This window comes from Sceloporus undulatus, chromosome 5 (genome assembly GCF_019175285.1).
Source record: "Sceloporus undulatus isolate JIND9_A2432 ecotype Alabama chromosome 5, SceUnd_v1.1, whole genome shotgun sequence".
In the NCBI taxonomy this organism is placed as follows: domain Eukaryota; kingdom Metazoa; phylum Chordata; class Lepidosauria; order Squamata; family Phrynosomatidae; genus Sceloporus; species Sceloporus undulatus.
Window position 1 is genome coordinate 159,870,270 of NC_056526.1, and position 15,968 is coordinate 159,886,237.

Sequence of the window (15,968 nt, forward strand, 5' to 3'; positions counted from 1 at the left end):
TGCTCTGCAGTTTGTTCAGATACTTTGATTATACCTCATTGGAAAAATACTGGCACATAGTAAAAAATTTCTGTTCAGTTTCCAGTATTGTCATTCCATCAGTGCAAATAGTGTTGGACCTGTAGATACCATGAACAAAGTTCAGCAATTTCTAGTTGCATTAGCCAATTCCATGCCTAGGGCCACAAGAAGCACAGCTTGAGCAACTGAGAAAAAGAACAGTGGAACTCCACCAGTTTCTCCTCTGCTGACAGTGTATTACATTTAAGGTGTGAGAGTGTGTGAGAAATACCTTCTGAGAATTCTCCTTCTTTCTTATGGGAAGACCCTGGAGGTAAAGAAGCTCACGTTTTGAATAATTTCCCCATTTTGCACAATGACAACAAATGTTAATTTGATGTTTATGTCTAGATTTTTTATGGGGATATGTAGTCAATGGAAGGTTGATGGAGCTAGATCCAACAGGGTCATGGTGTTATTAAATTATTTGTATTTTGCTTTAATGCCATATTTCCTGCAAACATGGCCAATGTCATCAGTTACTAATGCAAAACTGGGAGGTACAGACATACCTCAGATCCCTGCTTGGCCATGGAAATGCACTGGGTGACCTCAAGCAAGTCGCACTCTCTCAGCCTCAGAGGACGGCAAAGGCAAACACCCTCTAAACCAATCTTACAAAAAAAAAAAACCATGATAGGTTCACCTAACATGTAATGTTTGCATACAACAACCAATATAACCAGCTGTTTCTCCAAAAACTTTTTCTGAAAGAAAGGGGGACAGTAGATAAGCCTGCTTCACCAGCTACCCACAGGATGTGTAAGGAAAGCACAGATCTGGCCATCAAAAGGAAAATCATAAGACAAATGGTGGCAAGTCTCCCTTGGAAGCTTTCAAATGATTTCTAGGTGGTTCAAAATGGCCCAGTACAGACGGCCTGTGGCCAATTTTAGGGTTCCGGAGTGCGCAGCATCTGCACACTCCAGAACCCTAACACGTATGGACAGCGCCATCTTTACGTGACACCATCCATACAGCACACATGTGTATGATGCAAGCGCGACACCATGTCTGACGATGTCATCCCCGCATGCCAAAAAGAACCCATTTTTTCCGGGTTCTTTTTGGTCTGGAAGAACGCCGCATGGATTGATTGCTGCGACATCCCTCCAGAGGGAAACCAGGTGCCTCCAGCCTATCCCTTTGGGGCGGTCTGGAGAGCCCCAATGTTTTGCTCTCTTAAGCAACTCTCACCTAACCTATTTGTTTCATTTCACATATGCATATTGTTTAGTTTTGATTAAAGCATATTGCGAAACAAATTGAACTGCTTTTCATTTTGAGAGTGTAGGAACCTAACCCTATTCTTTCCACATTATTTCTGGTTCTAGTCTCAATTTTTTTTGTTAAAGAAGTTATGCCCAGGAAAACTTCTTATTCATTTGCTGCAGTATACTTGTACTTCCATAAATGAACCAATGACCTTGAGTTAATAAGAAGCAGTTTGTATAGGTTCATCATAGCTTATGAGGCTTTATACAGTTTTCTTATTGTAATGGACTTGTGTCCATTGACAAAGAAAGCATCTTCTGTACTGAATATGATGTCCACTTGATTTGTTTCAGAATAAATATGACTTCCTTTATGAAAAGGAATATGTATGCTGCTTGGAAGAATGGGCCAGTCCAGTTCACCAGAAGATATATGCCACTTTCATTTTGATCATTCTCTTCCTCCTTCCATTGATGCTGATGCTCTTTCTCTACAGTAAGATTGGTTATGAGCTCTGGATTAAGAAGAGAGTTGGGGATGCTTCCATTCTGCAAGCCATTCATAGGAATGAGATGTCTAAAATATCACGGTTAGCACAGCCAGTTTTTATCTTTACAGTTTGTTTTATTAGATTCTGTAAAAGAAATGTGTCTATTTCACTTTCTAGAATTCTTTGTGAGTGTAAGTGAGAACATATCTCCACACAGCACATCACCTCCAAATGTCCTGATTTGGTAGGTGCAGTCCAGCCTAATTGCACAAACACCTTTCCATGTATACTCCTCTGACAACTTATCTCTAAAGAATAACAAAGCATTCTACTAAGAATTTGCTGCCCTTTCAAGACTTCCAAGGTCTGTTGTCTGCAACAGCTAACTCACTCTGCTTAAGTGATGGTACAGCTAGCCTAGAAGCTGTGTCATTCAGATTCTCTTGGGAACAGAGTGAAAAAGTTGAAAAGCCAACAAAACTCTAGAGGTTGTTTTATTGTTTTAAAATATTTCACACACACCCTCCAGATGTTGAGGGACAGTTCCAATTAATCTTGTGTTCTCCAACTTTTTCAATTGCTTTTAAGCTATTCCAGTTTTTTAAAGGTTTGAATGAAATCCCTGTACCAAAGTAAAAGGTTTATGGAACTTAACAGAAAGGAAAAAAAGAGTCATGGAAGTTTATTTCTGTTCTATATTTTAGTATATGTAAATTGTAGTGTTCAGTCTAGATGTAAATAGTATATATGATGTTGGATTTAAGGTATCATGTTTCATGTTTTGTCCTTATGTTTTGTCCTTTTGTAGTCCTCTTTTTATGTTAAGACTTTTTATCTCAGTAAATTCTGTTTTAAAAAAGTCCTAGTTTCTCTCTCCTCCTCCAGTTGGACTAGATGGCCCTTGTGGTCTCTTCCAACTCTACGATTCTATGATTCTAAGAAGGGGCAAAATCTTGCCCTTCACATTAGACTCAAGCAAAAGCAAACCGCTGCATCCTAGCTGGTGTGTTCTTTCTCATTATTAGCTTTTGTTATTTTAACCACACTTGGATGTTGCTTGGCAAGACATGTCCCAGTTTTCATCTATGAAATTTTGGAGTGTGACAGTAGGGTGTGACAGTAGGCAACAAAAAAAATCTTTATACTGGTAATCCAAGGAACATTTTTATTTAGAAGGAAAAGCTGCAGGTGGATGGGGTCAAAGAAGGAGTGGAAAATCAGAACTCCAAATCATGTGGTAAGCCACTATGGATAGAGGAAGCTCTCCTCTTTAGATTGTTGTCCTCCACATTTAGAGGATGAAACAGTTGATGATGAAGGGAAGCAGGACAGCCCCCCATCCACTTATCTCATGTTTACTTTATCCAGAATAGATAAATGTCTGGATTAGGTCCAGCATTGTTCCAGTTGAGAGCCAGTGTGGTGTAGTGATTTGAATGTTGGAGTACAACACTGGAGACCAGGGTTCAAATGCCTGTTCAGACATGGAAACCCACTGTGTGACTTTGGACAAGTCACATCCTCTTAGCCTTATATGAAGAAAATGGCAAACCTCTTCAGAATAAATCTTGCCAAGAAAACAGCACGACAGGCTCACCTTATAGTCGCTATAAGTCAGATATGACTTGAAGGCACACATTGTTCCATTTTCCAGGAAAAAGTAGTATTACTTTTTATAATTTTTCAAAAGGGAGACCCAGTTACCATATGTTAGGAACAGTCCCAGTGTAAAAACAGGCATTTTCCTTACAGAGTGAAGAAAAGTTGTAGCACATGGTTGAAGAGCTGGGAGCAGCCAATACGAATAAATTGCCATTTCTCACCATGGAGGGGATGGGATCAGTGGAGTACCCTAAAGATCTAAATAGGGGTTGGTGTTTTGTTTTGTTTTAACTTGTTCGCAAACTATCTGGAATTAGGTGGGAAAACGTGCTGAGCCTACTAAATTATTTAAGATGATAAGACCAAAAACAAGGTTATGATGACTTTCAAAAAAGGATTTCACTAAACTGAGAGAATGGGCAGTGAGATGGCAAATTAGATTCAGTGTAAACAAATGTGAAGTGATGCATAGACGAAAAATGCATAATAAAAAATGATGGCTTTGCCACATACTTATTGCAAAAAATGTATAATAAAATTGTCATGATGATATGAAGCAGCGTTATATTGAATCAAGCCACTGGTCTATCTTGTCTACAATTTCTAGCTCAGATCAGCAGCAACTGCCCATCTTCTCAGGGAAAGTCCTTCCCATGCCAAACTGGAACCTTCTGTGCATGCAGTGCATGTGTTATCATAGGCCTTCCCCACCCCATCGTATGTATTCTCCCTCTCCCCAGTTATTGTGCGCATTCTGATATTTGTGTAGAAATTCTCAATTCTGGCTCCCCCTCTCTTTCAGGAAGAAGAAGCGAGCAATCATCATGATGGTAACTGTTGTGGTATTGTTTGCCATCTGCTGGGCTCCTTTTCATATAATGCACATGATGATAGAGTACAGTGAGTAGCTTGTTCTTCTGAATTATAGTGTTTGTTATTAAAACTGGAACTGGAACCTTCCAATGCTTTATTCAAGAATTTCTTCAGATATAAATAAAAGACCGTTACTATATATGGGGATATTGGAGAAATTTGTTTGGTTTGTAGCTTGATACAATCTGAATCAATTTGACACTTTCTATACTGTTACATGAACTAGATCACAATGATCCTTTTCTGAATTTTGAGATACAGTTCTCCAAATAAAAATACAAAGAGGAGATTCCCCTGTAGCATCACCCACAAGCTTTCCCACATGTTAAATGTTCTCAGGCCTAGTTCTAATCCTGGATTCTATTAAAATATTCTCAGGATCAATCTCAAACTTGCATCTGAGGAAGTAGGCTGAAGTCTATGAAAGCTCATGATACCAACTTCTTTCTTTTAGTTAGTCTCAAAGGCGTTACAAGATCCCTTTTGTATCAGGATCAATATAGATGTGATGTACTTGGATCCTCATTCCTGACATAAACTGTATGCCAAAATATGTGAATAACTGGGAGAAGTGGAATTAGGGCTACATTTTTATATGTGCTTTTGGTGCTGTGGGGACTACTTGTGCCCAGAATGAAAGATGAAGAACAATAAAAGGAACAACACACAATATTACCCCTTTCAGTTTTCTCTGTGACTCTTTCTGAACAAACTCAGCTAGATTTTGACAAACTAGTGGCATAACTAGATTGTCCTATTTCAAGTCTACTTTAAGATCATGCACTAGCTGTTGAATATATGGAACCTGTGTATAGAGACAATAGCAGAATGAAAAGGTAGTGTGGTTAACTAACTGAATAAAGTAATAGTGGTGACTTTTGTGTTTCAAGACAAAGAATCCATTCCTGGTTTTATTCCACATGAATGGATTTAAATAGTTTTTAAACTGTCGTGTTTTAAGTGTCTGATAGTTTAATATGATTTTCATCTTTTAAAAATATAATTCTTATTGTTTTAAATTGTTTAAAACTATTTTATTATGTGTTGTCCCAAGATCTTTGGATATAGAACATGACATACATATTTAAACAAACAAACAAACAAACAAACAAACAGATAGATAGATAGATAGATAGACAGACAGACAGACTGACTCCAGACTAGTCTGGAACCTATGGCCAAAATAGGTTTCAGCACCTTAGATAGTTAGTTTAGAGTTTAGATTAAAATGCAAAGTGGACTCACTGTCATGTGACAAGGAAGCCAACAGCTACCATTGACTGAGTATAATTATTTGTTTTGTATATAATTGTATTGTTTTAATATTGCTTTTCAGTAAAAAAAACACCCAACTCATCATAGCTTATTTTTTAATTAAATCTATAATAGCGAACCTAATAAAATCCCTTAACAAACTTTATTGAAAGCCAAGGAATAATTGCTAATAGGCAAAATGATAATGTTAACAATCAGGAAAATAATCAAGAAAACACATGGATAAACAAGTAAATTTTGACAGAAATATCAAGCACTGAGAGTCCTTCTAATCTCAGTGAAGATACCATTTCACAGTCCACATTATAAGCAAACAATCTTTATTAGGCCACAGTATGGTAAAAAGAGCTCCAGCTCCACCTTCAACATAAAAATTGGGCCTTATAAGCCAAAGGTAACATCTTGGACATTGCTCAGTATCTAATGGATAACCAGTGTTATATCTTTCAGTTGAGAGGTACAGGAATTCAATTCACTGAAGGATGGTTCATTCGAAAAAGCTGATGGATCCAGATGGTTTCCTGATAACTTTGGGGGAAGCAGGAAATTTTGCTGAATCTCTAACTTGGATATCTTTTCAGATGTCTCTGGACTATGTGGGCAGAACTGCCCTTGCTCTAAGAAGGGGTTTGGTTCTAAAAAGGATTTAGTGGAGGAGATGGGGGAACCTGAAGGCTGTGGAGAGGGAAATAATTTGGAGAAATAATCTTCAAAGGTTCAGGAATGCTGTAACTTTTGCAAGTTACAATTTTTACAACTAATATTTGTGGTATGCAAAATTTTGAGCCTGCCTCTGGTCACATAAATATTTCACATTTGTTGGTCAGAAGCTTTCTAGAGCAAGGTGCAAGGTTTTTAATTTCTCACAGTCAAATGACCCACAGCTTGGCCATTGTCTTTCATGGGGCCAGTGGGGTCCCCACACTGAGTGACACCTGGTGTGGGGGGTGGGACATCCAGGTTGAGTGAGACTTCCAGCCTTGGGCTTCTGGTGGGCTTTCCAGAGGTTCGGGGCCAGAACAACGTCTGTGAGGGCTGCAGCCATGCCCCTGTGGGCTGGGGTCTCACTTCCGCAGTCATGAGTGGCATCTGCCTGGGCCTGCGGTGTGCCCATGCATCCTAAGGAGCACTGGCGTGTGCCCAAGGACCGCTAGTCTGGGCTTGAGGAGTGCCAGTGCGGCCCAAGAAGAGCTGGTGCGGGCCTGAGAACTTCTTACAGGTGGCAGAGCAGCACCCATGTGGTCCAAAGCAGTGCTTGTGTGGGACGGGGAGATGACTGGGTATCATCCCCTTCTGGGGTGTCACCTGGTGTGGTCCAGATCCCCATACTCCCTTAGTGACGCTACTGCATGGGACCAAATGTTAGGAATGGCCACTCAATAGTACAAAGTGAAATGAAACACCTTTTCTCTTGTCTCTTCCTTCTTGACAGTGATTTTCAATTTTCAAGAGCATACTCCAGGGGCCCCTTTCCAAGGGAAGCTTGCTTTTTCCTGATCCCATTTAGTCCAGTCTACTTGGCATTACGAAGGGATGAAAAATTTGCAAACGAGAGTTGTCTTCCCAGGAACAAATGTGGGTTATAGACCGCCGCTTTGAGGCGGTCTGCCACCGCCGCCGTTTGCTCTGTAAGGGAGTCGTCGCAGCCACACCGTGCGGCTCCCTTACGGAGCAAAAAAGAAGCTCCAAAATGGAGCTTCTTTCTGCGGCGCCCTAAAAGCGTCGCAAGGCGCCACTGGCACACTCGCGATGTCATTAGTGCCGCGACACGTTCGGACGCACAGCGTCCAATACATAAAGATGGCACCGGCCGTGTGGAACGGCCGGCGCCATATTGTACAGACAGAGTCCATATTAGACCCAGGGGTGTCTAGAAGAGACACCCCTTTTTTAAAATGGGACGTCCTGCGGACGTCCCAAGTGGCGGTCTATAACCCGCCTAAGTCAACATCCTGAGGACTTAGAGTTTGATCTTCTCAGGTTTCCTGAGTCAAATACTCTTTCATTCACTTGCCAAATCGCCCTTGCTATATACCCAGGCCCAATATAGAATTCATCTGGTAGGGGCAACTGAAGTTTGGCTATACATATCATCCCTATTCATGCATACAGAGCATGTTCCCAACCTGCAATCTTCTTCTCTCAAAGAAGGGGAATATACACACACTTGAACATCCAAAGATGTTTTAGTTGGGGGGGGGGGAGGCGTCAAAAAGATACCTGGCTTTGTGAAAGACCCATCCTTTTCTGGCCCCACCAGTTCCCCCCTTTCAAGGATCTCCTTGTAGGTGAACTCTCCCATATGGTGCCTGGATTGACTTGGGGCAATGATCAGACAAGGTCCAAGTTAGGCAAGTCCACCGGCCTGGCTCACCAAAGCTGTCACAAGACTGTGGTTTGCTATCTAGCAGATTGGTCCAAATTTGCAAAAGTAGAGTGTGGTGTCATCCTATCTGGACAACACAGGCCATTAGTCCTGGGTAGGACTAATGGCACTAATGGCAAGACTTGGGCAGACTGCACATGGATCCAGGGGATCCTGCCCAATCCTGGCTCCAATGGAGTTTAATTCAGTCTACAAGGACTAAGTGTTTGCAACAAAGATTCTCTGAAACTCAGTTGTGACAGATGGCAGATTACGCAGGCCCACATGCCCCTTACCTGCCATTGATAGCCTCTTTGAAGGCCCCTGCCATGACTTGTGATTTCAGAAGGGGATGCCTGGCCACATGAATGCAACCAGATGCCCCATTTCCCACCCTTAAATTCAGAGAGGATGTGACAACAGCAGCATATAAGTATGGCAGCAGACCCACAGTGGGTGGGCATGTGAACCCATGCCTATTGTTCAGCTCTCCTGGAGATTGACCAGGGTTGGAACCACAGGCAGGATACCATAGGGATAACCTGTGGTATCCTGCCTGTCTGTTTAGGCATTTCAAAGGCATTTCAAATGCCAAAGGAGGCATTTCAGAACCCACCTTACATACTGTTTCTACTGGTTGTCTTTTTACAGTCAGAAGAAGAGAAGGTTAAGAGGTGATATGACAACCCTGTTTAAATACTTAAAGGGATGTTATATTGAAGAGGGAGCAAGCTTGTTTTCTGCTGCTCCATAGACTAGGACCTGGAACAATGGATGCAAGTTACAAGAGAAGAGATTCCACCTCAACATTAGGAGGAACTTTCTGACAGTAAGGGCTCTTCAACAGTGGAACACACTCCCTCGGAATGTAGTGGAGTCTCCCTGCTTTGAAGTCTTTAAACAGAGGCTGGATGGCCATCTGTCAGGGATGCTTTGATTGAGACTTCCTGCACGGCAGGGGGTTGGACTGGATGGCCCTTGTGGTCTCTTCCAACTCTATGATTCTAAGAACATTAAAAGATAGTTCAAAATTGCATCCTTCATGTCTATAAAGTATGCATTTTATAGATGTTATCAAACTGTTCAGAGCTATTTATCAGAGGAGATAACAAAGTCATAGAGTGTGATTTTTTAATTAACAGGAACTTTCAGCATTGTTTACTTCAGAGAGTCTGTCACTTTAAATAAGGAATGCAGTTGACAGTTGTAAATGAAGCAAGAAGCTCCCTTTCTCACCTATGTGTCAAGTCGCAGGATGGAGTCAGGGAGGTCTAAGTAACAAGGGTCATCTGCAGCCTCTGCAACCCTTTTGCTTACATCAAATGCAGACTCAGGATTTCTGTGTTTAATATGAGAACAGGAATTTTTCCAACTTGAAAGTAGGGTTCTTTTAATTTCTCTTTATCACAATGGACAATACAGGACTTACACGGGCAAATAATCTCTTGTATTGTTTCATTTTGAACTATGAGCTGTCCTAGATGGCTGTCATATGGTCAAGGAGCCAAAAATAAATTTATTAGCTGGATAACTAGAACAGTGGTTCTAGTTACGTTCATCCTTTATCTCAGTTGTGGGGATGGCCAAGTTCATGTGTCATCATCAGACCTCATTTGGTGTACCATTATGTATGGATCCCATAATAGGAAAAAAGCAGGATATAAACTGAATAAATAAATAAATATCTAGCATAGATAAGTTTGGTGGTTAATATGTTTTCTAAATATATATTTTTGTTTCTTTGAAAATAGAGAGACAGAGAGAGAGATCTGGTTCTGTCTGAATATAATTAGCAGTTATTGTTGTTTAGCTTCTCAGCTTTGAATGGATAATTGAAATAGATAAGTCATTTAATAGTTACAGATGCTGAACAGGATGCCCACATGTTATGAATATGGATGAATAATGCTTACCTCTGTAAAGGTAAAATTTAACACCCATTTTCCTGTCTCTAGGTAGACTTGAAAGCATGTACGATGATGTCACAATTAAGATGATCTTTGGTATCGTTCAGGTAATAGGATTTTCCAATTCCATTTGCAACCCCATTGTGTATGCTTTTATGAATGAGAACTTCAAGAAAAACTTCCTCTCTACAATTTGCTTTTGCATTATAAAAGAAATCCTGCCCCCATCCAGACGTTGTGAAAATGTGGGTATTACAATGACACAACACAAAGAAGGTGCCTTTAGGAAAGAGCCAGTTTTAGAGGGGAGCAGAAGAGAAGCATTCAGTGAAGGAAACATTGAAGTAAAATTCTGTGAGCAGACCTTTGCCAAAAGGAACTCCAAGAGGCACCTTGGATTCTTTACTTCTGAACTTTCTACTCATGCTTCGCTGGGAAGCTAACACAATGGAGATTTTGTTGGACCCTTGTGTTCTAACATAAGAAACTTAACCTTTGTATCAATATTGTAAGATGCTTTCTGCCTTTCTTTAATCACTCAAGAGGGTATTCTACTCATTATATTTCAAAATGATTCTAGTTTCAGCTCAGGCTACTGATTTTAGTATCCAGGAGTTCGGAGAGTGTAGCTTCAAGAGCTGGGTTTGGATGTGGCCATTTAAAGCATCAGGTGGGCGAGAATCAAGATGACCTGTTATTTCATCTCTTTTGCTCAGCACCATATGGGTATTATTGCTAGGCAAAACAGGAACCTTTCACCATATTCTTTTTTTATTTGAAAGGCATCCTAAAGACTCACACAGAATGACATCTTTTTCTCTTTGCTGTGCTCTTCCCCAGGATAAGGATAAAACTCTGCTAAGCGAACTATTTTTTGGCTTGGTTAACTTTGAATATTCTTGAAAAGTTGGTGTTTTTTTTTAATGGGCAGACATTTCCTAATGTCTTTTCCTGAGTATTCATGGCACATATTAAAAACAGACTACTGTAAATTATGTTAAACAGGTTCAGATTTTAAAGTCCATTTCTGCAATTCTTCACTGGTACTGCTTTCATGTTGTGTTTTGTGATTCTTGACTTCACACAGCAACTCTTTTTGAGTTTGTCCCTCCAAAATCTCTTCATGTATATTGAAAGATTTATTAAAACTCTGCATGCAACTTTGTTAATGGAAGTCTTGTTTTGCCTTCTGTAATATGTACTATTTTCTTTAATTGGCTCAAAGGGAATACAAATATTACAACAGACTAACTTATGCATTATATTACTGTCAAACAAAGTGCAATACAGACATTTTCAATGAAGCTATGGTGATGAATGCAGTGCAAATATTGGATAAGGTGGTTTCTAATGCAAGTGGTTTGATTTATTTTCTGCTAAAATTGTTAAAATTATCTGTCTTGAAAGCAACAAGATTCATAAAATATTCTCACTGCCTTCTACAATAGCTAAAGAGAGGAAACTTAGTAGAAAAGGGCTGTTGTAAAATGGGTACATTTTAACAATTAAATTAATTTAAAAATGATGTTTAAATTTGTTGTATTATTACACTAAAAGCCTGTCTGGAAAAATCTCATCCACAAAAACATTTAAAACTCACCCATAATTTCACTCCTCCCTTCCATGTTTTATTATTTTTTATTGCATGTATTTCTTGCCCACCCAAAGTGGGACCCAAGGTGACTTAGAATAATGTTGATGTTTAATTCTTTTTTAACTTTTGTAAATTAACGTTTTACTTAGATTTTTTTAAAAATTATTGTTAGCCACCTTGGATCCCACTTTGGGAGATGCAGACACCACTAAATCACTCTAGTGTTAGAAATGGGAAACTATAATGTTGGGTCATTCTGAAACAAGTAATGCTGAAAAAATAAAAAGTAATATCTGCAATTGCATTTTCTTGTTATACATCAAAGGTTGGAAAAGTATGGGGTTTTTTTTTTTTTTTTGGATTATACTCACAGATTCTAGATGGGAGATTCTGAGAACTGTAGTCTGAAATGAGTTTTCAGAGCTCTGCTGTGGAATATGCTCAGTTCAGTTTCATTTATCATAGCCTGTTTTCCCCCAGTGAACTGTTCCCAGAGTGGCACCCAATAAGCCTCACATATCAAAATAAAACATCACTTTTTTAAAAATAAAAAAATTACAAAATGCAGCAGTAGATTCCAATCATACAAAATCAACAGTTCAATAAACAGCATAAATTAAATTGTACAAAGCTAGACTTTTTTTAAAAAAATGCAAAGCAAAACCAATATTTGCATGATCAAAAACAAAACAAAACAAAAGCAGCAGCTTCAAATACAGGAAATCTCCTGTATTTGAAGCTGCTAAAGCAGCTTGGCTTAAATGCAGGTGTGTGTGTGTGTCTGTCTGTCTGTCTGTCTGTCTTCTCACAAAGCTTGATGGTGCACAGTTCACTTTCTTCTCCAACAGAGGAGACCTGCAGCCACAAGAGAATAATGCTGGGGAGTGAATGAAAGAAAGTCCTCTCCAACTTGCTGTCACTGTCATTTGTACTAGAACTAGAAAAACAGAACTGTTATTTATTTACCAATAAACCCAGAAATAGTTGAGAGGAGCAAAATGAATAATAGAATACTACTTTCAGTATTCCCTTGCTCACAGCACGCACCTGTCTGCCCACCTATTATTGTTTCCCTTCACCTCTGATGCTGCACAAATTGGAAGCCCCAAAGCTTGTCATTCTGCACAGCACAGTTTTTTCATTCTGATCAGAGAGCAGCAATTGTGGGGAAATGCGGAATACCCGCACATAGACACAGACAGACACAGACACACGTACCAAGAGCAGGGTGGCATGAGCAGTATCTGGGAGCCCTAGTCCTGCAGTCCTCTACCCAATTATGCCCAGGTTGCACAGAGTCATATGAACCAGGAGATGCTGCCAGCTCTCCCTTTCTCCAGCCTTTCTTCTATTTTCTCCTTCCCCCACCATTCCAGGGCTTTCCAGCCTTCCACCAGAAGGCTGATAACATTTCTTTGGGTCTTTGTGGATTCCCTGTGAGGACATCACAACTCCCAGGTGCCTGCAAACCCCAAGTTAAGAATCACTAGCTTAGAATAAACAGGAGAGAGAATAAAGCCTGCTACAGATATAAGAATGCATAACATAGAAGATCAAATAGCTCACCCAATGACAACATGGGCCTTACCACAATTAACGCAAGTTGATTGATGGTCACATCTTTCACTTGCGGCCTTCCCCCCAGTTCTCCTGTCGGCCTCCCAGCTCAGTCTTTTTCTTCATTTCTCGCTTTGGGGTGGGTAAGGTTGCCACAGATAATGTACATTCACAGTTCCAGTCTCTCTGTATTCAGTATCTTTCTAATCCTGTTGTCAAGGCAGCTGGATTTATCAAGGCTCCAGAGCTTCAGTGTGAATCAAGTAAAATGGAGATGCCCAACCCTTCATGAAAACATATTGTAGTAGATAGTGCTTAGGTTTGATCCAGCGTGGATCATTTTATCTCCTATGTAATGTACAATATTGTTATTTTCAGATCTTGGGAAAGTTACTTTTTTGGGTGGCGAGTCCAAGGCTTCTTGGACTTGTAATTCAAATAAAGAAGCTTTCCTAAACTTTGATTGTTTTGCTGCCCTTGCCAGTTGGCCAAGAGGTGCCTGCTTTTCTGTCTATAGAAGAATGGCTCAGAAAACAGCAGGCAGGGTGACAGATGACTCCAGTCCTGGAGGAAATGTTGCCTGTTTAATCTTTTCCATTAATCTTTTTTGTTTTTGCTTAAAGCTACTGTTTAAACATTTAAAATGAATTTCTAATAAAATGACATTGTCCCTTGTCAGTTTCTAAAAATAAAATGTGCTGTCATTTTCCTCTCTCTTCTCTGAAATTATGGTCATCTGTTTAATCCCTAGTAGGCTTCAAAGCATCACTCTTTTGCTCAAATGACAGCCATGAAGATTCATTCCATTTTCAAATGATGTCATTTTTGGGGTGAATAAATTAAAAGTGAAACATCAAAGGCCCCCTTTTTAGCAGTTCCTAATTATGTATCATCTTTAAAAAATCTGGGGAAATGAATAGGGGTGGAATTAAAGCATCTCAACAGGAATAGCTATGCTCAGTCACATCAAAAGGTTGTCTATGCCTGCATTCTGTTCAAAGATAAGTGAAGCAGAAGTGCCAGCTAGCAGCTTCTGAGCCATACAAATTCTCATAGCCATTTTTGTGATTTGTGCAGCCTGTAGGTCACTCTCATCATTTATTTCATCCTCCCCCAAATCACTCAATCTACTCTAGGGGCCTTGTTTCTGTACTCTTTCTCTTCTGTCCTGAGTACTCTCTGTGTAGAGTGGATTCTGGAATACCAGAACTCTACTGCATTCCCCTTTTTGGAATGTGGCACGGTGTGTTGATCCTGAACCAGCCAAGGAAGGAACTTACTACAAGCAACTATAACTATTGATCAAGAGGAGCCTTTCAAGTGAAGCATGGATGCACCAGATCTTGTCATTTGCAAAAGGGACCATTTTATTGATTACAACAAAGGTTTTATAACTTCAGGTCAGCATGAACTCATGGGAATCAGCCACGCATGGGCAAAAGCAAATTGACTGACAATTAGCATAGAAAGAAGTAGTATTCTTGTCAGCAAAAAGAAATAGGCAAGTCATTTTACACATTGTAACAATGAGGCTGTAGAACTAGTTTCTGAGAAAACAGTCAGATAAGCGTTTGCATCATTTAGCTACACTGGATTCCTTCTTACAGCTGCCTTTTGCTTACTTAACACATTTGTATCGTGTGGGAGAAATTATAGCCAATATTCCCCATGATGACACTTTCAATAGTTCTCTGAAAGCACAGTAATAAAAAAATGACAATGAGTTAATTGCCCCCAACAATCTGGGTACTCATTTGGTTTCCAGGTTCTCTGTCCATGGTCCTGATTTTCTGCTGTAGACTGACATGGGGGAAATTCAACTTTAGTTCAAATGGCATAATAGCCCTATAATTCTGTAGTGTGAATGAGCCCAAGGGTAGTTCAATGAAGATGTTTTCATTAAACTCACTTGCCTGTAACATCTTTGCAGCAAGAAGGAACGTTCCTACCTTCTCTTCCCCTTGATACACTTATAAAATACAGTGGATCTGACAGTGATGTGTGCTTCACTACCCATTTGCTTTAACCTGTTTATGTTAAGAAGCTGATTTTTGATCATAGGGAATCATAGAATCATAGAATCGTAGAGTTGGAAGAGACCAGTAGGGCCATCCAGTCCAACCCCCTGCCATGCAGGAAATCCAAATCAAAGCATCCCTGACAGATGGCCATCCAGCCTCTGTTTAAAGACCTCCAAGGAAGGAGACTCTATCACCCTCCGAGGGAGTGCATTCCACTGTCGAACAGCCCTTACTGTCAGGAAGTTCCTCCTAATGTTGAGGTGGAATCTCTTTTCCTGTAGCTTGCATCCATTGTTCCACTTCCACTTAATATCTGGAATTAGAAGCAAGAGGTCACTCTATATTTCTACGAACTGACTGGACAAACTCCCTTACTGCCTCCATTCCATTTAGTACTGTTTACCTTTGTGACAGAATTGCCCTCTGTTGTTTAGAAGAGAAGTAAAAAGATTTTATTTTTTAAAATCTGTATCCCACATAAAAGCTCAGAGAAGTCAACAGAGATGAAATCACAAATGTTTAAAATCATACATTAGCAACAGCAAGTACATTTCTATACCGCTTATCAGTGCACTTAAGCACTCCCTAAGCGATTTACAAAGTGTAAGCTAATTGCCCCCAACAATCTGGGTCCTCATTTTAGCAACCTCCTTGGAAGGATGCAAGCCTGAGTTGAGCTTGAGATCTTTGCTGGTATTGAACTCGCAACCTTATGGTTTTGAGTGAGTGGCTGCAGTACAAGCATTTAACCACTGCGCCAGATCTCTGAATTTAAAAATAAACAAATATGAATTAAACACTTGATTAGTCACCAAAAAGCTTGTATTAATATATATGATTTTATCTAGCTCCCAAAAGGCAAAATAGTTGGGATAACTATCTTTCTGGTGGATAGAAGTTCTAAAATCATGATTCCAGCACCAAGAATGCCCTCGCATATGTAGTAATCTAAGGTTCACATTGTTCCAGGGAATCATAAGGAAAGCGTCCCTCCCATTGCTCTTAAATC

The 15,968-nt window shown here is 39.9% G+C and overlaps 1 protein-coding gene across 1 annotated transcript in view; it reads left to right on the plus strand.

Moving 5' to 3' along the window:
* QRFPR (pyroglutamylated RFamide peptide receptor) overlaps positions 1-10,230 on the plus strand; it is a 30,277-nt gene extending 20,047 nt beyond the window's left edge. The window contains exons 4-6 of the mRNA XM_042469788.1: positions 1,629-1,864; positions 4,170-4,267; positions 9,836-10,230. Of these exons, the coding sequence (XP_042325722.1) occupies positions 1,629-1,864; positions 4,170-4,267; positions 9,836-10,230 (729 nt within the window). The remainder of the gene's footprint in view (positions 1-1,628; positions 1,865-4,169; positions 4,268-9,835) is intronic.
* The last annotated feature ends 5,738 nt before the right edge of the window (positions 10,231-15,968 follow it).